Source organism: Syngnathoides biaculeatus, chromosome 2 (assembly GCF_019802595.1).
Source record: "Syngnathoides biaculeatus isolate LvHL_M chromosome 2, ASM1980259v1, whole genome shotgun sequence".
In the NCBI taxonomy this organism is placed as follows: domain Eukaryota; kingdom Metazoa; phylum Chordata; class Actinopteri; order Syngnathiformes; family Syngnathidae; genus Syngnathoides; species Syngnathoides biaculeatus.
In genome coordinates, this window is record NC_084641.1 from 8021603 (window position 1) to 8038569 (window position 16967).

At 40.7% G+C, this 16967-nt stretch overlaps 2 protein-coding genes across 2 annotated transcripts in view; one reads left to right on the forward strand and one right to left on the reverse strand.

Annotated features, from left to right (window-relative positions):
• The first annotated feature begins 3014 nt into the window (after positions 1-3014).
• The window catches only part of filip1l (filamin A interacting protein 1-like), a 33561-nt gene continuing 19608 nt past the window's right edge, over positions 3015-16967 (forward strand). The window contains exons 1-3 of the mRNA XM_061830311.1: positions 3015-5821; positions 5897-6070; positions 6610-6788. Coding sequence (XP_061686295.1) covers positions 5465-5821; positions 5897-6070; positions 6610-6788 — 710 coding nt within the window. The 5' untranslated portion in view covers positions 3015-5464. The remainder of the gene's footprint in view (positions 5822-5896; positions 6071-6609; positions 6789-16967) is intronic.
• LOC133506305 (epithelial cell-transforming sequence 2 oncogene-like) overlaps positions 6646-16967 on the reverse strand; it is a 41926-nt gene continuing 31604 nt past the window's right edge. Inside the window, exon 22 of the mRNA XM_061830320.1 lies at positions 6646-6768. The gene's annotated coding sequence lies outside the window, so the exon portion shown is untranslated. The remainder of the gene's footprint in view (positions 6769-16967) is intronic.

Sequence of the window (16967 nt, forward strand, 5' to 3'; positions counted from 1 at the left end):
ATGACCCCGGACTGAACTTACTACAACCACCGAGCTCTTCTGCCTTCTCTCGCTCATAATCACCTGTTCCAAAACAGACCTGGTTACAGTGCAACTGTAACCAGGTCTGCAGTTTGTGCCAAGAGAGGAAAACCGATACGGGCTAATAAATCCAATTGTGTGTTGGAACATGCACTGAGGCCTAAACAGGATTCTCAGAGCTAAAGATATCGTGTAGAGTTCCACGGCGCAAGAAGGACGTGCACATCTTGTGCGTCATATTCTGTTCATTGACGTTTGAGTTCACACAGCAGGACTCGACATCAAAGTTCAGAACTCCTCACTGGGCCTCATTTTTGGAAATCAGCACATCACAAAAGATCTGACTTGGTTGCGTGTCAGACTCTGGATGCATCCCGGATTCCTAACTATTTATAAACAGTGAAGAAAATAAGTATTTGAACACCCTGCTATATTATAAGTTCTCCCACTTAGAAATTATGGAGGGGTCTGAAGTTTTCATCATAGGTTCATGTTCACTGTGAGAGAGATAATCTAAAAAGAAAAATCCATAAATCACAATGTATGATTTTTTAAATGATTTTTTAATGTGATACAGATTCAAATAAGTATTTGAACACCTGACAAAACCAATGTCAATATTTAGTGCAGTAGTCTTTGTTTGCAATTACAGTCTGATTGAGATTAACCGTCATGTTTAGTTTCTTCTATTTTCTAATAATTGCTCCAACAGTGGACCTTTTTTCACAAAGCTGCTTGGAAATTTCTCCATAACCCTTTCCAGCCGTGCGGAGTTGTACAATTTTGTCTCTGGTGTCTTTGGACAGCTCTTTGGTCTTGGTCATGTTCCAAGTTTGAGTCTTACTGATTGTATGGAGTGGACAGGTGTCTTGATACAGCTACCGACCTCACACAGGTCCATCTGAGTCATGATAATACATGGAGTGGAGGTGGACTTTTAAAGGCGGACTAACAGGTCTTTGAGGGTCAGAATTCTAGCTGATAGACCTGTTCAAATACTTATTTGCAGCTGTATCATACAAATAAGTCATTAAAAAAATATCATAGATTGTGATTTCTGGATGTTTCTTTTTAGATTATTTCTCTGACAGTGGACATCCATCTACGATGAAAATTTCAGACCCCTCCATGATTTCTAAGTGGGAGAAGTTGAAATATATCAGGGTGTTCAAATACTTAATTTCTTCACTGTACATGTATGTCATGAAAAAGTCAGTTTTCCATAATGTTTCTCCTTTAAAGCTTTTTCTTCTCACCCAGCCACAACAAAACATGCACAACCTGAACCACACCCTGTACCTTTGAATGTCCTGTCCTGGGGGGGAACTTTAATAAGATTACTGATAATTCCCTCACTCTCTTATGTTGGCAGGAAGCATCTCAAAAGGTTTTATACCACCTCAAGGAACTGTAAACTCTGGGCGTCACCGGTTGCCGTGACAACCATCTACCTTGTTTGTAAACACCCCTCTCCTTTTGTGGCTCTGTCATTAAAACCGTGGAAGAAGGTGTTGTTAATACAGGGCTAATAGCTGGAATTTAAAGTAAATGCGGGTATTTTACAAGCTTAAGCGCATTTGATGAAGCAACATTCACAAAATTAAAATAGGAACACCATCTAAATAACTGCTCGGTAGATTACGGCACTATGAAAATGTCATTGGTTCCAATTATAATTATTATACCCTGATAAAAATATTACAATAGTGTAACTAACTTAATTATGTTCTCAAAATGTGATAGCTATAAACACTTGATTCTATTTTGGATATTTTTTCTTAATTTTGACCAAATGCTTTCACTTCAGCTGTTAACCATTTTTATATTTTATGAACCGATGTGGATTAAAATCCATCAGAAGTACTTGAAACAACACAAAGATAATATAATAAGAGACTATAGAAGATTGAATGCCAGTAACTTTTATACTCACAACAGCTTCACAGTACACTACCTTACAATGTCTATAAACTTTCATACTCAAGACTTTCCATAGTCAATGCAAATTAAATGAAGAACTTTTACGTCAAAATCCAACTGGAAAACAGAACAACACAAAGGTAACAGATGTCCACACAGTATACATCACTTGTGGATATCATCATATGGAAAAACAAGAAAAACATGTTAAAAAGAGAAACAGCACTTTTTTTTTTTTTTTTTTTACAACAGATATGTGTAGATTCTGGGCAGGGAAGACCGATGATTCGAAAGAGGGGTGAGCGAGGCCCACTACACTAAGGTGAAAAAAACCCATTGCTTATTACACATCACATATCAAAATGTCCTCCTTTTGTCCAATCCAAAGAAACTCAATATTCTGCCTGCAACAAAGAGAATGGCCACCTTAAAATTGACCACTTTACAACTGAACAGAATATCAATGCGGGAGTTTCCACCCAATGACTCTGGTGAACGGCCAAAGGCCTCTCGGCCAGGCACTTTAACAACCCCCCACTTTTTTTTTTTTTTTTTTGCATTCCAAGGAATTGGTTCTTTGGGATGCATGTAGGTTCAGAATTTGTTAATATGGTGTGCTGAATGCCTTAAATTTGCAGAAGAAATGGTTGGGTTTTCGACACAAACACCTGCTAGTGCATCCTAAGAATTTTTGCATGAACTCATGAAGCTCGCTCCAATGAGAAAATATCTTCAAAGACAAACAGTTGGGATTGATTCAGTGCCCTGAAAATAAAATGAGCAGGATGAGTAGGAATTTTCATAGGCACGAAATCTCATGTAATCTCGTTACTCTTCAACACTGATTAGCAATGGATACTATTTATAAGATTGGAGCCAAAAGATTTTTTTGGGGGGGGGGTGAAAGCCAGAAGATACAATATTCCAGGCCCAAAAAATTGCTATTTGTCTGCGTAGTTTATTAGTAGCCCACTTTGTGTGCAGTAGGCAGACAAGTGGTGGAACTGGACTTCTTTGCGAAGGTCACTCACTGCTTCTGCTCCTCCCTGTTCTCTCTGCTTCCATTTGAACTGGGTTCTCTTACCCTAAATCACATCAGGGTGTGATGTCAGGCTGTAGGAATGTACTCAGTAATGTGTGTGTGTGTGTGTGTGTGTTTTCAGGCCTATGTTCTCCATGCTTGGGGGAAGAGGTTTATTTTCTTTGCAGCACACCTGCTTCCTCACCTTTCACCCTGGTGACTTTCATAAGGCAAATAAAAAGTGAAGGCCATTGTTTTTTTTTTAAATTTACATCATGATACATGACGTGATCGTTGACTCTAAAGAGTCTAATAGTCTACGGGCTGCATGTCCATGGTTCTGGGACTTCCCATATCCTACTTTTAGAGCTGCTCGCTAGTCATGGAAACTTAAGTGGTCACTGGAAAGAAAGAGTGCAAATTGCCAACATTTTCCAGTGATTTTTGGCAGCACATACAGTTATGTCTGCCGACAATAAACGGATAGGGCGGATCTACTGAACTGCTTTTTGTTGTTGTTTTTTTAGTGCTAATAGACGATTTCATATAGAACAAATTATCACCAGCACATCAATGTCACAATTACTGAAGTGCATATTTGCAGCATACTCATTGGCATTAAGACAAGATATAATATTAGATAATCCGATCACTCAAAAAAACGTATCAATTTTCTCTTAAATTTGAAGATGTTTAGTTGTACAGTGTGAAATTGTTTTTAATCAAATGAAACTGAACATTCGATGCAGGTGGAGTTGGCTCAAATAGTAATAACCTCTGCTTTTGACAAAATGTTCTTGATTGAAGAGGTAAGCAACTAAACTGACTTTTTTTCCACCCATAAATAAAAAAGGCACCAACATCAATGCACTGTAAATATCTGCATCAGTATTTGCCTGTGGCCTGGAAATTCCCCAACTGCATGTTTATAGCAAGTGACTGAAGTATTCATTCAACTCAACATGAATTGGCTTCCTTGTCCCTTCTTTGACCCTTCTATACTTTTGACTATATGATATATTTGTGATCCTTGTTGCAGTTTTGGCAACTACGTGATACTTGCACTTGCTGTGCTGCTGTACACGTCTGTGACCTTTGCAACCGTTGCAGTAAACCCGTTCTTCTAGCAGCTCAGTGTTCTGACTGAGCGGATGTGGAGTCTGTCCTGGACTGCAGGGAATGACCTCAGCTCACAATCACTTGGCGTCTCACTTCCAGTTTGTACAATGCAATCAGTCAGCCATTGCGATCACTCACAGACCATCAGAAGGCCTCACACATCAGCCAAGTCACTAAAACTCCACCAAAATACCGCTCTGTTTATCTGGCAAGTTCACCCAGTGGTGAGATTCTATTCAGCTACAAATCTGAGGAGGATAAAATTACTTTCTGTGCCATATATTGAAATAAATCCCTTATTTTAGCATTTCAGATGATTCATTACCTACTAATGGTTTTCTAATCCCTCGGAGGCCCATGTCTTCTTTAACTCTCAACTAAGATAAAAGTGCTTACAAAAGATGATGCAATGATTCTGGCATCCTTGAGATATGTTTAGTTTCTGCTCAAAAGAAAAAAGGAAAGAAAAATGATAGAAATGCCACATTTACAGTTCATCTGCTTGTTCTATCAATTTATCAGAGCTGGGTTCACCATAATCAGCTAGAGCTTGAAAGTCTTAGTCACACAGCAGACGTCAGCCAACCAAACGATGATTCTTTTTATCCCAAAGTCATCTTTCACTGAAGTTACTCATTTTTCCAATCACACTCGGGGGCCAAAGACATCAAACATAGTCACGGAAGAAAAAAATTGTGAAGTCTTGGTTGCAAGTGGCTGGCAGCAGGTTTCGGCTAGGTGGTCCAAGTAAGTTCTGGATGCAGTTTGTAATTTGTAGCATTTGATCATTTCTGGCCTGTACTGATGACTCAATTTTACTTTGAAGCTAATAATAGCTTGGAAAGCCGCGGCAGCAAGTCAGAGGATGCAGCATCAGTGTGCTTGAAAACAGGACCACTTATACAAACTGTATAAAGAGTATTATACAATAGATGGTTTTATTGATGTCTTTCTCAGATCCTTTATATATTATTGTGCTTGACCTTCTCAGACTATTGTATTTTTCTCTTATTAGCAGTGAGGTCTAACTCTTGCGTGCATTTCTATATTGTTGTATAAACTGATCCCAACAAAAGTGAGTAAACCCCTGAGTGAAAAGGTCCAAATTGTCATTGGTGTATCCTCAAACGCAAGGTGGAGCAGCAAAAGGTCTCTAATATTCACCCCCATGATGTTGTTATGAAGACGTGGACGAAGATACCAGTCGCAACTTGTTCAACGCTGGTGAACTGAAATGGTCAATAGAATAAAGGCAATGCTGGAAAATAATGGTGGCTACACAAAAGATTGACCCTCTGGACAAAATTTGTGGTGTTGCCATTTTTACTGCCAGTGGTTCAGACACTGACGACTATGTTGAGTTAATTTGGAAGAATAAATTAAATGTTTTCAAAAAATGCCAGCAATTTATTCATCTTTATGAAATATTCAACATGCGTGTGCACATCTGAGACTAATGTCCCAACTTTGTTCTTTCAAGGAAGCAACATGCGCTCCCGTAGCAGCAGCCTGGAGGATGTCACCAAGGTCAAGCTGGACAAAGAAGGACCCACAGGGCGGCCAGAGCGCCACAGTCGCCAGCGGGAGCCGCCAGATGACACTGGCACTGTCCAGCGGAACCACAACACCAACAAGAATGGTGGCAGCAGCGCTACAAAGGGGGGCCGCAGGGAAAAGGCAAGAGACCTTACGCGTGATGACTTGGTCTTCCTGCTGAGCTTGCTGGAGGGAGAGCTGCAGGTCAGGTGACATAGCCACAAAGAAACTTTTTTTTCTCAGGAGTGTATGTGATGGACTACATTCTGCCCTTTGCAGGCAAGAGACGAGGTGATTACTGTGCTGAAGGCCGAAAAAATCGATTTGGCCCTTCTGGAAGCCAAATACGGCTTTGTCACACCACCCAAAGTGTTGCAAGCTCTGCAACGGGATGCCATCCAGGGAAAAGCTGATGGATTGCAGGAAGACATCTACGAAAGGCCCATGGTGGAGGTATCAGCAGTCTTAAATTTAGTACCAGAAAATGATGCTTGAATAAAAGTAGAAGTATCTCAACAGATAACTTTGGTAGAAGCAAAAGTCGCCTTGTGGAATATTACCTGACTAAAAGTCATAAAGGGGAAGAAAACCCAAGAAACACTTGGGCTAGAATATGTTGCATGCACCCCAACAAGTCCAAACACCCTCGACTGATTAATATTGTGTTTGTGGAATAATGGATTAATTTAATCAATTTTGGCTGATCCGGGGGGGAAGCCATGTCGGGCAATGTCACCCTCTGCTGTCTACTGAACTTAATGCCACAAGTGTCCTCGACCTGCTTCTGCAAGTCATGGAGGACAGCTCCTAAGTGCCCGGTTTGGTCACATGACATTCACAATACAAACACAAGGACACATGTGACCTTAACTTTAATCGACAGCAGAGGGTGACATTGCCCAACATGGCTGGACCCTGGGATCGGTGAAAATTGATGAGGTGAAAATTTTAACATTTGGCCCGAGTTTAAGTGTCCTGCTACTGTCTTGAAGCTGGACAAGCTGGTGGAGAAGCACAGGGAGACGTACCGCCGCATGCTGGAGCAGCTGTTGATGGTGGAGCAGGCCCACAAACAGGTCCTGCACAAGATGGCGGCCGAAAAGCGCAACCATGGCGACTTTATGAGGAAAAGCGACGAGTTCACCAACCTGCTGGAGCAAGAACGTGAGAGGTCAGTGCACGTGAATGCAGCACAGGTGTCATCACAGAACTTCCCCAACCTCAGTATCCCAGGCAAAGTCATGACTTTGTGTTAATTAAAAATTCAGTAAATACTGAAGTCATTGATAGAGCGACATAAAAATTAAAGCGTATCTAAAAATTCAAACAAAAGAAACAAAGCACATCATAATCACCCACAATTTAAAAAAGAAATGACTAATTTGTATCATGATGGGTATCAGACAGGTTCCAAGACTGGTGTCACAAAAGATGTAAAATGTCAAGAATTGAATTAAATATATTCTTAATATATTTTCGCATAATTCTAACAAAAAGATTTTTGCAAGGAGAGTGCTACCTTGACTTATTAGCACCCTAACCCATGAGTAACAAGCCTTTGCTTTGCTTTTTTTTTTTTTTTTTGCTTTGTATCCTGAGAAGGGTTGCGTCAGGAAGGGCATCCGGCGTAAAAATTGTGCCAAACATATGTGCGTTCATCTGAGATGACACGCTGTGGCGACCCCGAAAGGGACAAGCCGAAAGAAACACACATTGTGAGTCTAAATTTTAATTTTGAGCAAACTTCCGATAACCTGCCGCTTAAGTGATATGAAATAAAAATGGAGCAATTAAGGAACTGTCATGACTTTGTGGGATTTGGCAACTGAGTTAGCTATTTTGCATGGATGTGTACATATGACAAAACCATTTTTTTATCTGACACCCTTCCATTAAATCACCATATGTTCCTATTAATTTCCATAATTCCCTTAGAAAATGAACTCCCCATGAAAATTTACCTGAAATTTTAGGGACAATGAACAGAAATTTGTCAGCCCTTTGTAGCCCTAAGCAGAAGTCAAGGACAAATTGTGTCAAGCTTTCCCAGGCCAAATAAAATGACATGACGGTGCAGATAGGGCTCGTAGGCCTTGAGTTTGACACCAGTGGCATAGCGGATGTGCAGAAATGTCGGCAGATAGTCCCCTTTGATTGATTAAGTGGTTGTCATTGAGTGGTGAGCTCATCGCATGCCGGCTGATGCAGGAGCAGCAGGGGTGTGGGAGCCACAACGAGAGTGGTGGGCTAACCAGCAACAGATGTTTTTTAAAACATGACCTCAGCTCAGAGAGGAATGCTACATAGATGATAAGTTGTCGCCTTTGTTCTTCTCGAGGGAGCCAATTTCATGGCTGCCCGTATCCCCTAGTTCTCTTTGACAAATACACACGCACACATAGTATGGAAAATTGTCTTTTGCAGATTGGGACATCACAAGTTGGCTCTCCAGAAGTCTACTCAATGAAAAAAGTCAAAAAGACACATTTTTGTGCTAATTGCACTTTTGAAACGTAGTCCCGAGAATGCTCTCAAAAGTTGTCAAGCTGGCAACAATGAGTGACCCTCGTTTTTGCCTTAGCTCCTCCTCCTAACAAAATACATACTTCTGAAACAGAGTCATTTCAAGCAGAGTGATCAATACGGTGGCTGTAAAGTTCAATGTTTAAGTGTTTTCGCTTTTGTTTTGGTGTTTCTGCTTTTGTTGTAGTGTTTTGTACTATACAGCCACCGTAGATCACTATTGCAAAACGGAATAAGAAAGCATTGTCCTTTAACGTCACTCCTTTTGATTCGTGCTATACTTTAAAGGACTACCGATATCCCTATATACATTGTAAAATTGATATTGTTATGAAAATTACATATATTATTCACTTCAATGTCTATACGAAAAAAAATAAGTAGAGAGCGTGTCATCCATCCGCAAAGTTGCAGAAGTCTCATTCGAGATCCCAGTGGTAGCCATATTGCCTGCTACATCATCTGCAGACGTCACACTGGGACAGTCGCCATTGAGAACACGTAGTGCCACCTGCTATAGGAGACGAACAACGGAGATTTTCACAGTTTACTGACGCCCCTTCTGATACGGAAGCTGTTTTTGAAGAAGAGAACATCTCACAATCGAGGGAAGTGACCGGGGCAATATTACCCCATCGTTTCGAGCCATATTTAAATGATATGCGGATCAGTTCTAACTAACAAGAGAATCCCCGACAGTATATAGTGTACTCAGGAGGACCCATGCCAGGGGAAGTAACTGGCCGGAGAGGGGTTGGGGGGTGCTCCTTTCTCCTGCCGCACGTGGCCAAACCACCTCCCCGCCCGATCCACCTCCGTGGCGGAGATGACTGCGAGTGACGACAAATCCGCGGCCACGCACATCGACACATTTAGCACCCCCGACTTACGCACTTTATTAAGTTATTATGCTACGGATCTTTTTCTACTTCTGAGACTGAAGTATTATTTTTTGAATAGCTCTATACACACCTACTTGTCATTTGGAACCCACAAAGCTCTCGTCCTTTGCACCTGTGCAATCCATCTTTCACGACGAACCGGGTCTTTTGGAAATGTGTGAAGACTGAATCCATTCTCTCTAGTGTTTGAGCAATACCCATCAATACAATGAGATGGCATTTTAGCTAACACGCAGGAAAAAACAGCTACTTTCCTGTTGGTAAAACTGGTATAAACACACGAAGCCACCAGTGTGGGCGTCTAGAAAAACGTCACTTCCTGCTTCTTCTACAAAACGAATGCCTTTAGAGGACTTTCATGGCGGGAGATACAAAAATCCATATACGACAACATCATGACGTGTGTTGAAAAAAACAGATGGGTCCATTCCAGCTGCTGTTTTTTTTTTTTTTTTTTGGGGGGGGGGGGTAAAAACATACTGAAAATCATGCCACACGTGTCGGTAGACCTTTAAGCTCTATAGTAAAGTATTGCTCAAGTCTCATGCGATGTGTTGACATGACACCGTGCATTAGACACTTCCACGCATCCATTTTAAATTCCTATTTGCCCCAGCAGTGTCATGGGTGGGTGGGAGCTTGTCAAAGCCAACTGCATCCAGCAGAAAATCTTGGACAGGTAGCAAGTCAATTGAAGGGCACAGATAGAGATTGTTCATCATTCACACTCATATTCACGCCGGTGGGCAATTTGGAGTTTCAAAAAACACCCGATATAATGTTTTGAGGATGTGGAGGGAAGCCAGAGTACCTGAGGAAAACTCCGGCAAGCAAAGGCAAAACATGCAAACCCCACAGAAGGCCTTAGATAAGATTCAAACTCAGAACTTCTTGACTATGAGCCAGATGTAATAGTTAAACAGCTATGCTGCCCATATTATGCAATGTGATGTCCTTAAAAGTTTGTGCAATTCTTAGAGACATATTTTAAAGGTTTGTTTCATTTTCTGAGCAATGTTGTGATATGGCTAGAATTATGGCAAAAATTTTCAACACTTGTGGTGGATATCTGTGAACGAGGCACTTAATTTGATGGTGTGTTCTGCTGAGTGTAGTTTAAGTTACCTCAACTAAACCATTAAACTTTAAAAGAGACATTTTCTGTATATCCCAAGCCATGAACAATGTGTGCAGTATATGACAAAATATGTAATAAAATACGGCTGCACAACAGTAACAACGAACATGACACAGCATGATCAGTCTGCCTCTTTATTTGCTACGCAGGTTTTGCCATTTATCTTTATGCCATCTGGCTGGTTTGACTGAAGCGATGGTGACGTCAACAGGTTGAGAACATTCTTGAGCGATGCCCTCATCATCACTGAGGTGCTTATTATCCAGACCTGCCCACTTCTTTCAAAAAGAACACTACATTTTGTGTTAACAACGTGGAATTTCTGGTTAAAATTAATCAGTGTTCATGTAAGTTCGAGCTTGCCGCAGAGGAAAGTTGTGAACTCCGCAACAGAGTTACTTTGTTGTAAACCCTCGCTAAATCGCATCTTTTACACCTCTGGTGTATTTCTATACATTATTGTTTTTACGTTACAGTATATTGCCAAGTCTGAATGTTGAGATAGTTGTAATTTTATGTAGCACCACGTGCTGCAATACACTGGGCAGAACTGAGCTCTACCAAGCACATGAGGAAATGGAAACGATCACATCTAAGCGAAGAGAATATCTGCCTGTGAGTAAAGTTCAAGGGTTCTATGGTTTGATGTTGAAATATATGATTAGTTCTATTTTGTTGTATGTGATGTAGCTCAAGGAGTGTTAATTTATCTCACTCACTCTCTGTTTTGTATTGTATGTTAGTATTAAGCTCACAGACGTTTTGCTGATATCTTCTTCTTTTCTTTTCCACTTGTTCCGTTAGGGGTTGCCACAGTGTGTCATCTTTTTCCATCTAAGCCTATCTCGTGCATCCTCCTCTCTCACACCCACTGTCCTCATGTCCTCCCTCACAACATCCATCAACCATTTCTTTGGTCTTCCTCTCACTCTTTTGCCTGGCAGCTCCATCCTCAGCACCCTTCTACCAAAATACTCACTCTCTCATCTCTGAACATGTCAAAAACCCTTTAAGTCTGCTCTCACTAACCTTGTCTCCAAAACATCCAGCTTTGGCTGTCCCTCTAATGAGCTCACTTCTAATCCTATCCAACTTGTTCAATCCGAGCGAGAACCTCAGCATCTTCATTTCTGCTACCTCCAGTTCTGATTCGTCTTGTTTCTTGAGTGTCACCGTCTCTAATCCGTACATCATGGCCGGCCTCACCGCTGCTCTATAAACTTGGCCCTTCATTCTAGCGGAGACTCTTCCGTCACATAGAACACTAGACACCTTCCGCCAACTGTTCCATCCCTGCTTGGACCCGTTTCTTCACTTCCTTACCACACTTTCCATTGCTCTGTATTGTTGACCCCAATTATTTGAAGTCATCCACCCTTGCTATCTCTTCTCCCTGTAGCCTCACTCTTCCCCCTCCACTTTTCTCATTCACCCACATATATTCTGTTTTACTTCGGCTAATCTTCATTCCTCTCCTTTCCAGTGCATGTCTCCATCTTTCCAATTGTTCCTCTGCATGCTCCCTGCTTTCACTGCATATGACAATATCATCTGCGAACATCATCGTCCAAGGGGATTCCAGTCTAACCTCATCTGTCAGCCTATCCATTACCACTGCAAACAGGAAGGGGCTCAGAGCTGATCCCTGATGCAGTCCCACCTCCACCTTAAATTCCTCTGTCACACCTAAGGCACACCTCACCATTGTTCTGCTGCCATCATACATGTCCTGTACTATTTTAACATACTTCTCTGCCACACTAGACTTACGCATGCAGTACCACAGTTCCTCTCTTGGTACTCTGTCATAGGCTTTCTCTAGGTCTACAAAGACACAATGTAGGTAATTCTGACCTTCTTTGTACTTTTCCAGGAGCATCCTCAAGGCAAATAATGCATCTGTGGTAGTCTTTCTAGGCATGAAACCGTACTGTTGCTCACAGATACTTACTTTTGTCCTGAGTCTAGCCTCCACGACTCTTTCCCATAACTTCATTGTGTGGCTCATCTTTATCATCTCTGAACATTGCCTTTGTTCTTAAAAATGGCGACTACCACACTTTTCTGGTATGTGGGTTGGTTAAATATTTTAGGTTAGATAAAGAACATTTTAATTCAGTTATTTTATGTGTCAGTTTTACAGTAAACTAGGAGTGACAAATAAACAACATGAAGAAAACACCATTTCACTTTTATAAATGTGTGAGCAAAAGAGAGAACTAAGTAAAACCTAGTTTTGGTACTACTCAAATTTTATAAAAGTAATTGTAATCCTAAGCAATACTTTAAAAAGAGTGTGTTAAAATGTTGAAATGTATCTAAAGCATGTACCAGGGATAGAAGTCATTTTGTATGGTCCCTCTATATCACGTTTACTGGAATGTATTCACCGCGATAAACATTGGTTCATTGTATTCGCTCTTGTGTCTAAATGACGTAATGTTTGAGGAAGTTATGAGGCAACTGTTGTGGTACGTGCATGAGGAGGACTTGTTAAAATCTACAGACTGTGAAGATGCCATTGGGCCATCAAAAAGTATTTGCAGCATCTTTCCTGAAGAGATCCACACCTGCATATTCAGCCTACTGCATGCTACACATTCCTGGTCTGCACCAGCTTTCTGGGAGATGATGAAGGGAAATGGAGATGCTTTGTACCAAACATTTCCTTGTATGGAGTATTTATGAAAAGGATAGACATCAGGAATGAGCCTGAATCAGGAAGGAGGAAGTATAATGATCATAGAATAGAAAGAATTAAAAAGCGTGTGCCTTGTAGGTCAGTTTAGATTACAACAAAAGTACATTCTCTCGCTGATCAAGGGCCTCCTTTTTCTGATTTGTAATCTGCTGCTTCAATTTTATCATGGGTTCAAAATAAAGAAACACCTTTAAGCAGAAAGCCGCTTCTAAACTGGACGTGAATAAGGTGACAAAATTTGGCTTTAAAACCACAATCACACAAGGTTTTGTGTTATCCAAATTTTGGATAATTTCTTTTAGGTAACATTTACAGTAGTTAGATCTATCAGATTCATGTGAGTGTGGTATAACCTTCTTAGAAGCTGAAGTAGACAAGCCATGCAGTTTGTGAGATTTTAAAGTTCATCCTTCCTTAAAAGGTACAAAGGCCTGGGAGCAAATAGCTTAGAGCTTACGCGCAGGACGGGACAAGCTTGATAGACTTAATGGAGCCTCTCTGGAGGTCTCATTTGAATGAAAGCGACACGACATTAGTAATGACATCATGCTTGAAGATATAGAGCCACTTACGGGAAAGTTCTACAGAGTGTGACAGCATGTGTTTTCCTTTATCCATCTCCCCGGCTAGACAAGAAATAACGGTGTTTACACTGAGCGTGACAAGTTATTGTGGCTGGCAAATTGTTTTCTCGTGACAGAAAATACACAATATGGACCAAACATTCAGACACCAAAAAGTAAGTTTCTTTCGGCTTGTCCCTTTCGGGGTCGCCACCAATCCTCCTATATTCTAGTATACAGTATTGTTTTTCAAGTTCAGGATCCTGGAACCCAACAATGCTGAGTTTTATGAAAAAGACAGGTTATGCTCTGGAAACACTAATATAAATAACCATTAACTTGCATGATTTAGAGCTGGACCCTTTGAAGCCAAGCGTGTGAGCTGCTTCAATGAGGATATTGAGACAATGCGCTTGATGAAACAAATGAACCCTATTTTAGACTTAATCCCATTAGTTCCTCCTAATAATAATTGTTCATCTATCCAGGATGTTTTGGAAAACACAATAAGAATCAGACTCCTCGATATTTGCCAAGTACCAGTATGTCAAAAACACAATGAATTTCTTTCTGCTAGGTGGAGACGCTATAGGACAATTGCCAGCTATTTTGGCAATAAAGTACTTTTTTCGCAACAGAGAGTCAATTAACCTCTAGCAGTTTAATGCCAAGAGGGAAGAAGCTGTTGGAATGCCTGCACGTTTTAGATTAATTGATCGATTGCACCTACCTGAGGGAACGACCTGGATGAAGTGATGACAAGGATGTGGAGGGTCCAAGAGGATTCCGTATGGTCTTAGTGCAGCGTGGAAGTCCTCAAGGGTGGATTGGGGGTACCTGCAATTTTTCTGGCAGTCCTGATTATTCAGAGTGTGTCTTTTTTAGAGGCAGCAGCAAAGCAGACAGTGATGAAAACCAGGAACACTGGACTGATTCGATGATTCCTATGTAGAACTGCCTCAAGTACATCCTCTGCTGGGCCTTTTTGAGGATGGAGTTGATGTTGGTCTCACAATTCAGGTCCTGAGACCCTGTAATTCCCAGGAACCTGAGGGTTTCGACTGGTGACTCAGTGCAGTTGGACAGTGTGAAGAACTGCTGTGGTGAGGGATGCTTCCTGAGGTCCACAATCATTTCTACAGTCTTGACCGTCTTCAGCTCCAGGTTATGTCAGCTGCACCAGAGCTCCAGCCGCTCCACTTCTTGGTGAGATGCAGAATTGTCACTGTCTTTGGTGAGGCTGACAACTGTGGTCTTGTATGAAAACTTCAGGAGTTTGACAGGTTGGTGCGTTGAGGGAACAGTTTGGGGAAGGCTCTTTTCTCTCCAGTTTGACTGCACCACAGTATACAAGGCATATTTCATGCATGCTTGGATGAGTTGGCGATGAAATAACTTGTGGAAGAATTCGAAAGTGCCCCATCGAACACATTTGGGATTAAGTAGAACAGAAATTGTGAGCCAGGCCCTCTCACAAGTCCAATATTAGTGCCCCCAGATCTTGAAAAAATCCCTAGAGATCTTGTGGAAAGTTCCATCAATATTGTAGAAAGCCTTTCCATTAGAGAAGATCTAATTCTGTTGCTGCATATGTGGTCAGGGGACCATTTACATTATTTTTTATCAATAGTGAAAGTCAAAAGCTTACCTAAAACGTCCTTTTTTTGAGGGGAATACAACAACAACAACAACAACAACAACAACAAAAACCCCACCCAAAGACAACCCAATTTGTTTTTTCCATTTAGTATGACATTTGTGGAGCATAGCAAATTCTTTTCTTAAAAACATGTTGTTTTGTTGTTGTTGTTTGTCTACCATGTTGCTGTATTATGTATTTAAAAAATTGCAGAATTTAAGTAGCAATCCATGTTTTCCTCCTCAAAATCCACCAATCAGAAAATTTTGAAGGAAGAGCCCCCATTTCTGTCAGTCTGTTGAAACTCATAAGCGGTATATGCTTCTGTACTTTTGTTATTGAAAATTTGTTCCAGCCTCTGCAAATTTAGTAGTGAGTTATTTTATTACTGTGTAACCAGTACTTTCTGAAGCCGCAGCATTCAAAAAAGAGGAGGGCAAGAAAGGTTTTCTATTGTCGTGTCTTGAGAATCAACTGTGTGATTGCCTTCTGGCAGCCTCAACACACTGAAATAGCCTACTGCTAACTTCAGACGCTGAGTGAAATGCATTATTGAAGCAATTAGACAAGTTTAAGCCCCGAAGTGTTGTTGACACGCATAACGGATCCAGGGGCCCTCCGACAAATATGACCTTAGCTCATAATTCCATAAACAACTACCGACAAACTTCGTCCCAAAGTTGTGACCAGATCGTATTCTTGAATGTCACAATTTCGAATCTTACAAAAGTTGGAATCTTTTAAATTCTGGAGTAGCTGAAAACCACCAGCTGTGAAAAGCTTCATTGGAAGAGGCTGGTGTTGAGTGATTTTTGACCACTTTCACTTTTGCACGATTGGTCTTATCAACCAGAAAAAAGGATGGATTCAAAATTGGATGAATTGGCTACAAACTGCACTTGGTTCCGGCTCAAACTAAATGAAGCATAATTTTTTTTACTAGAAAGTTTGAGTGCATATTGCCTAATTACTACAGATACAATGGTCCAAACATTGAACTAAACTCTTCCTTAACCCTTTTGCTACCCATTCAAGCAATCAGTGAAGAATATTATAAAAGAAAATAATCAGTTTTAAGGAACCTGTCTTTACCATAGATGCCAATTCAATTGTTTTGGTAATTGTGTTTTTAAAGGAATTATTTCACTTTTTTTGTTATTACAGCGGGAAAATCAGTCATGATGTATAAATACGCTGAACAGACAACAGGAAGCAGAGCCAAATGTAGCAAATGAAGATGTTGAGGTTCTCTCTCTGAGTGACCAATTTGGATATGATTATAATTGATCTTATCAGAGGGTCAACCAAGGTTAGATTTTTTTTTTTAGAGACAAAGTTGGTTAGATGGTTTGGACATGTCGCGAGGAGAGTGAGTGATTATATTGGAAGAAGGGTGCTCAGGATACAATTGCCAGGCAAAAGAGTGAGAGGAACATCCAACAGAAGATTGACAAATGCACTGAGGGAAGACATGAAGGCAGTTTGTGTTAGTACGATGGAAAAGATGGATTTAAATGAAAAAGTATGTTCTGCTGTGGTGACCCACAATGGGATAAGCCCAAAGGAAAAGATAAAGATTTCACATTTTAGTTATAAAAATCAAATGTTTGCTTTTGCCCACTGCACAGGTGAGATGAAGATACTCTATGGCACTAAACCTCTGAATTCATTCATAAATCCAGGTCATTTCATTCTCAGGTTATTAAATAACCAATATTCTGGTATTGGGGTAGATGTTTCGCCTCTCCCGGCACCTTCATTCGCTTCTGCAACAAGCCTTAGTTAGGACAGACTACAACACTTTCTGCAGTAACTACATGTATTAAAAACAAACAAACATACAAACAGAACAAATATATTTTTTTGCTGTGTATTTCCTAAAAA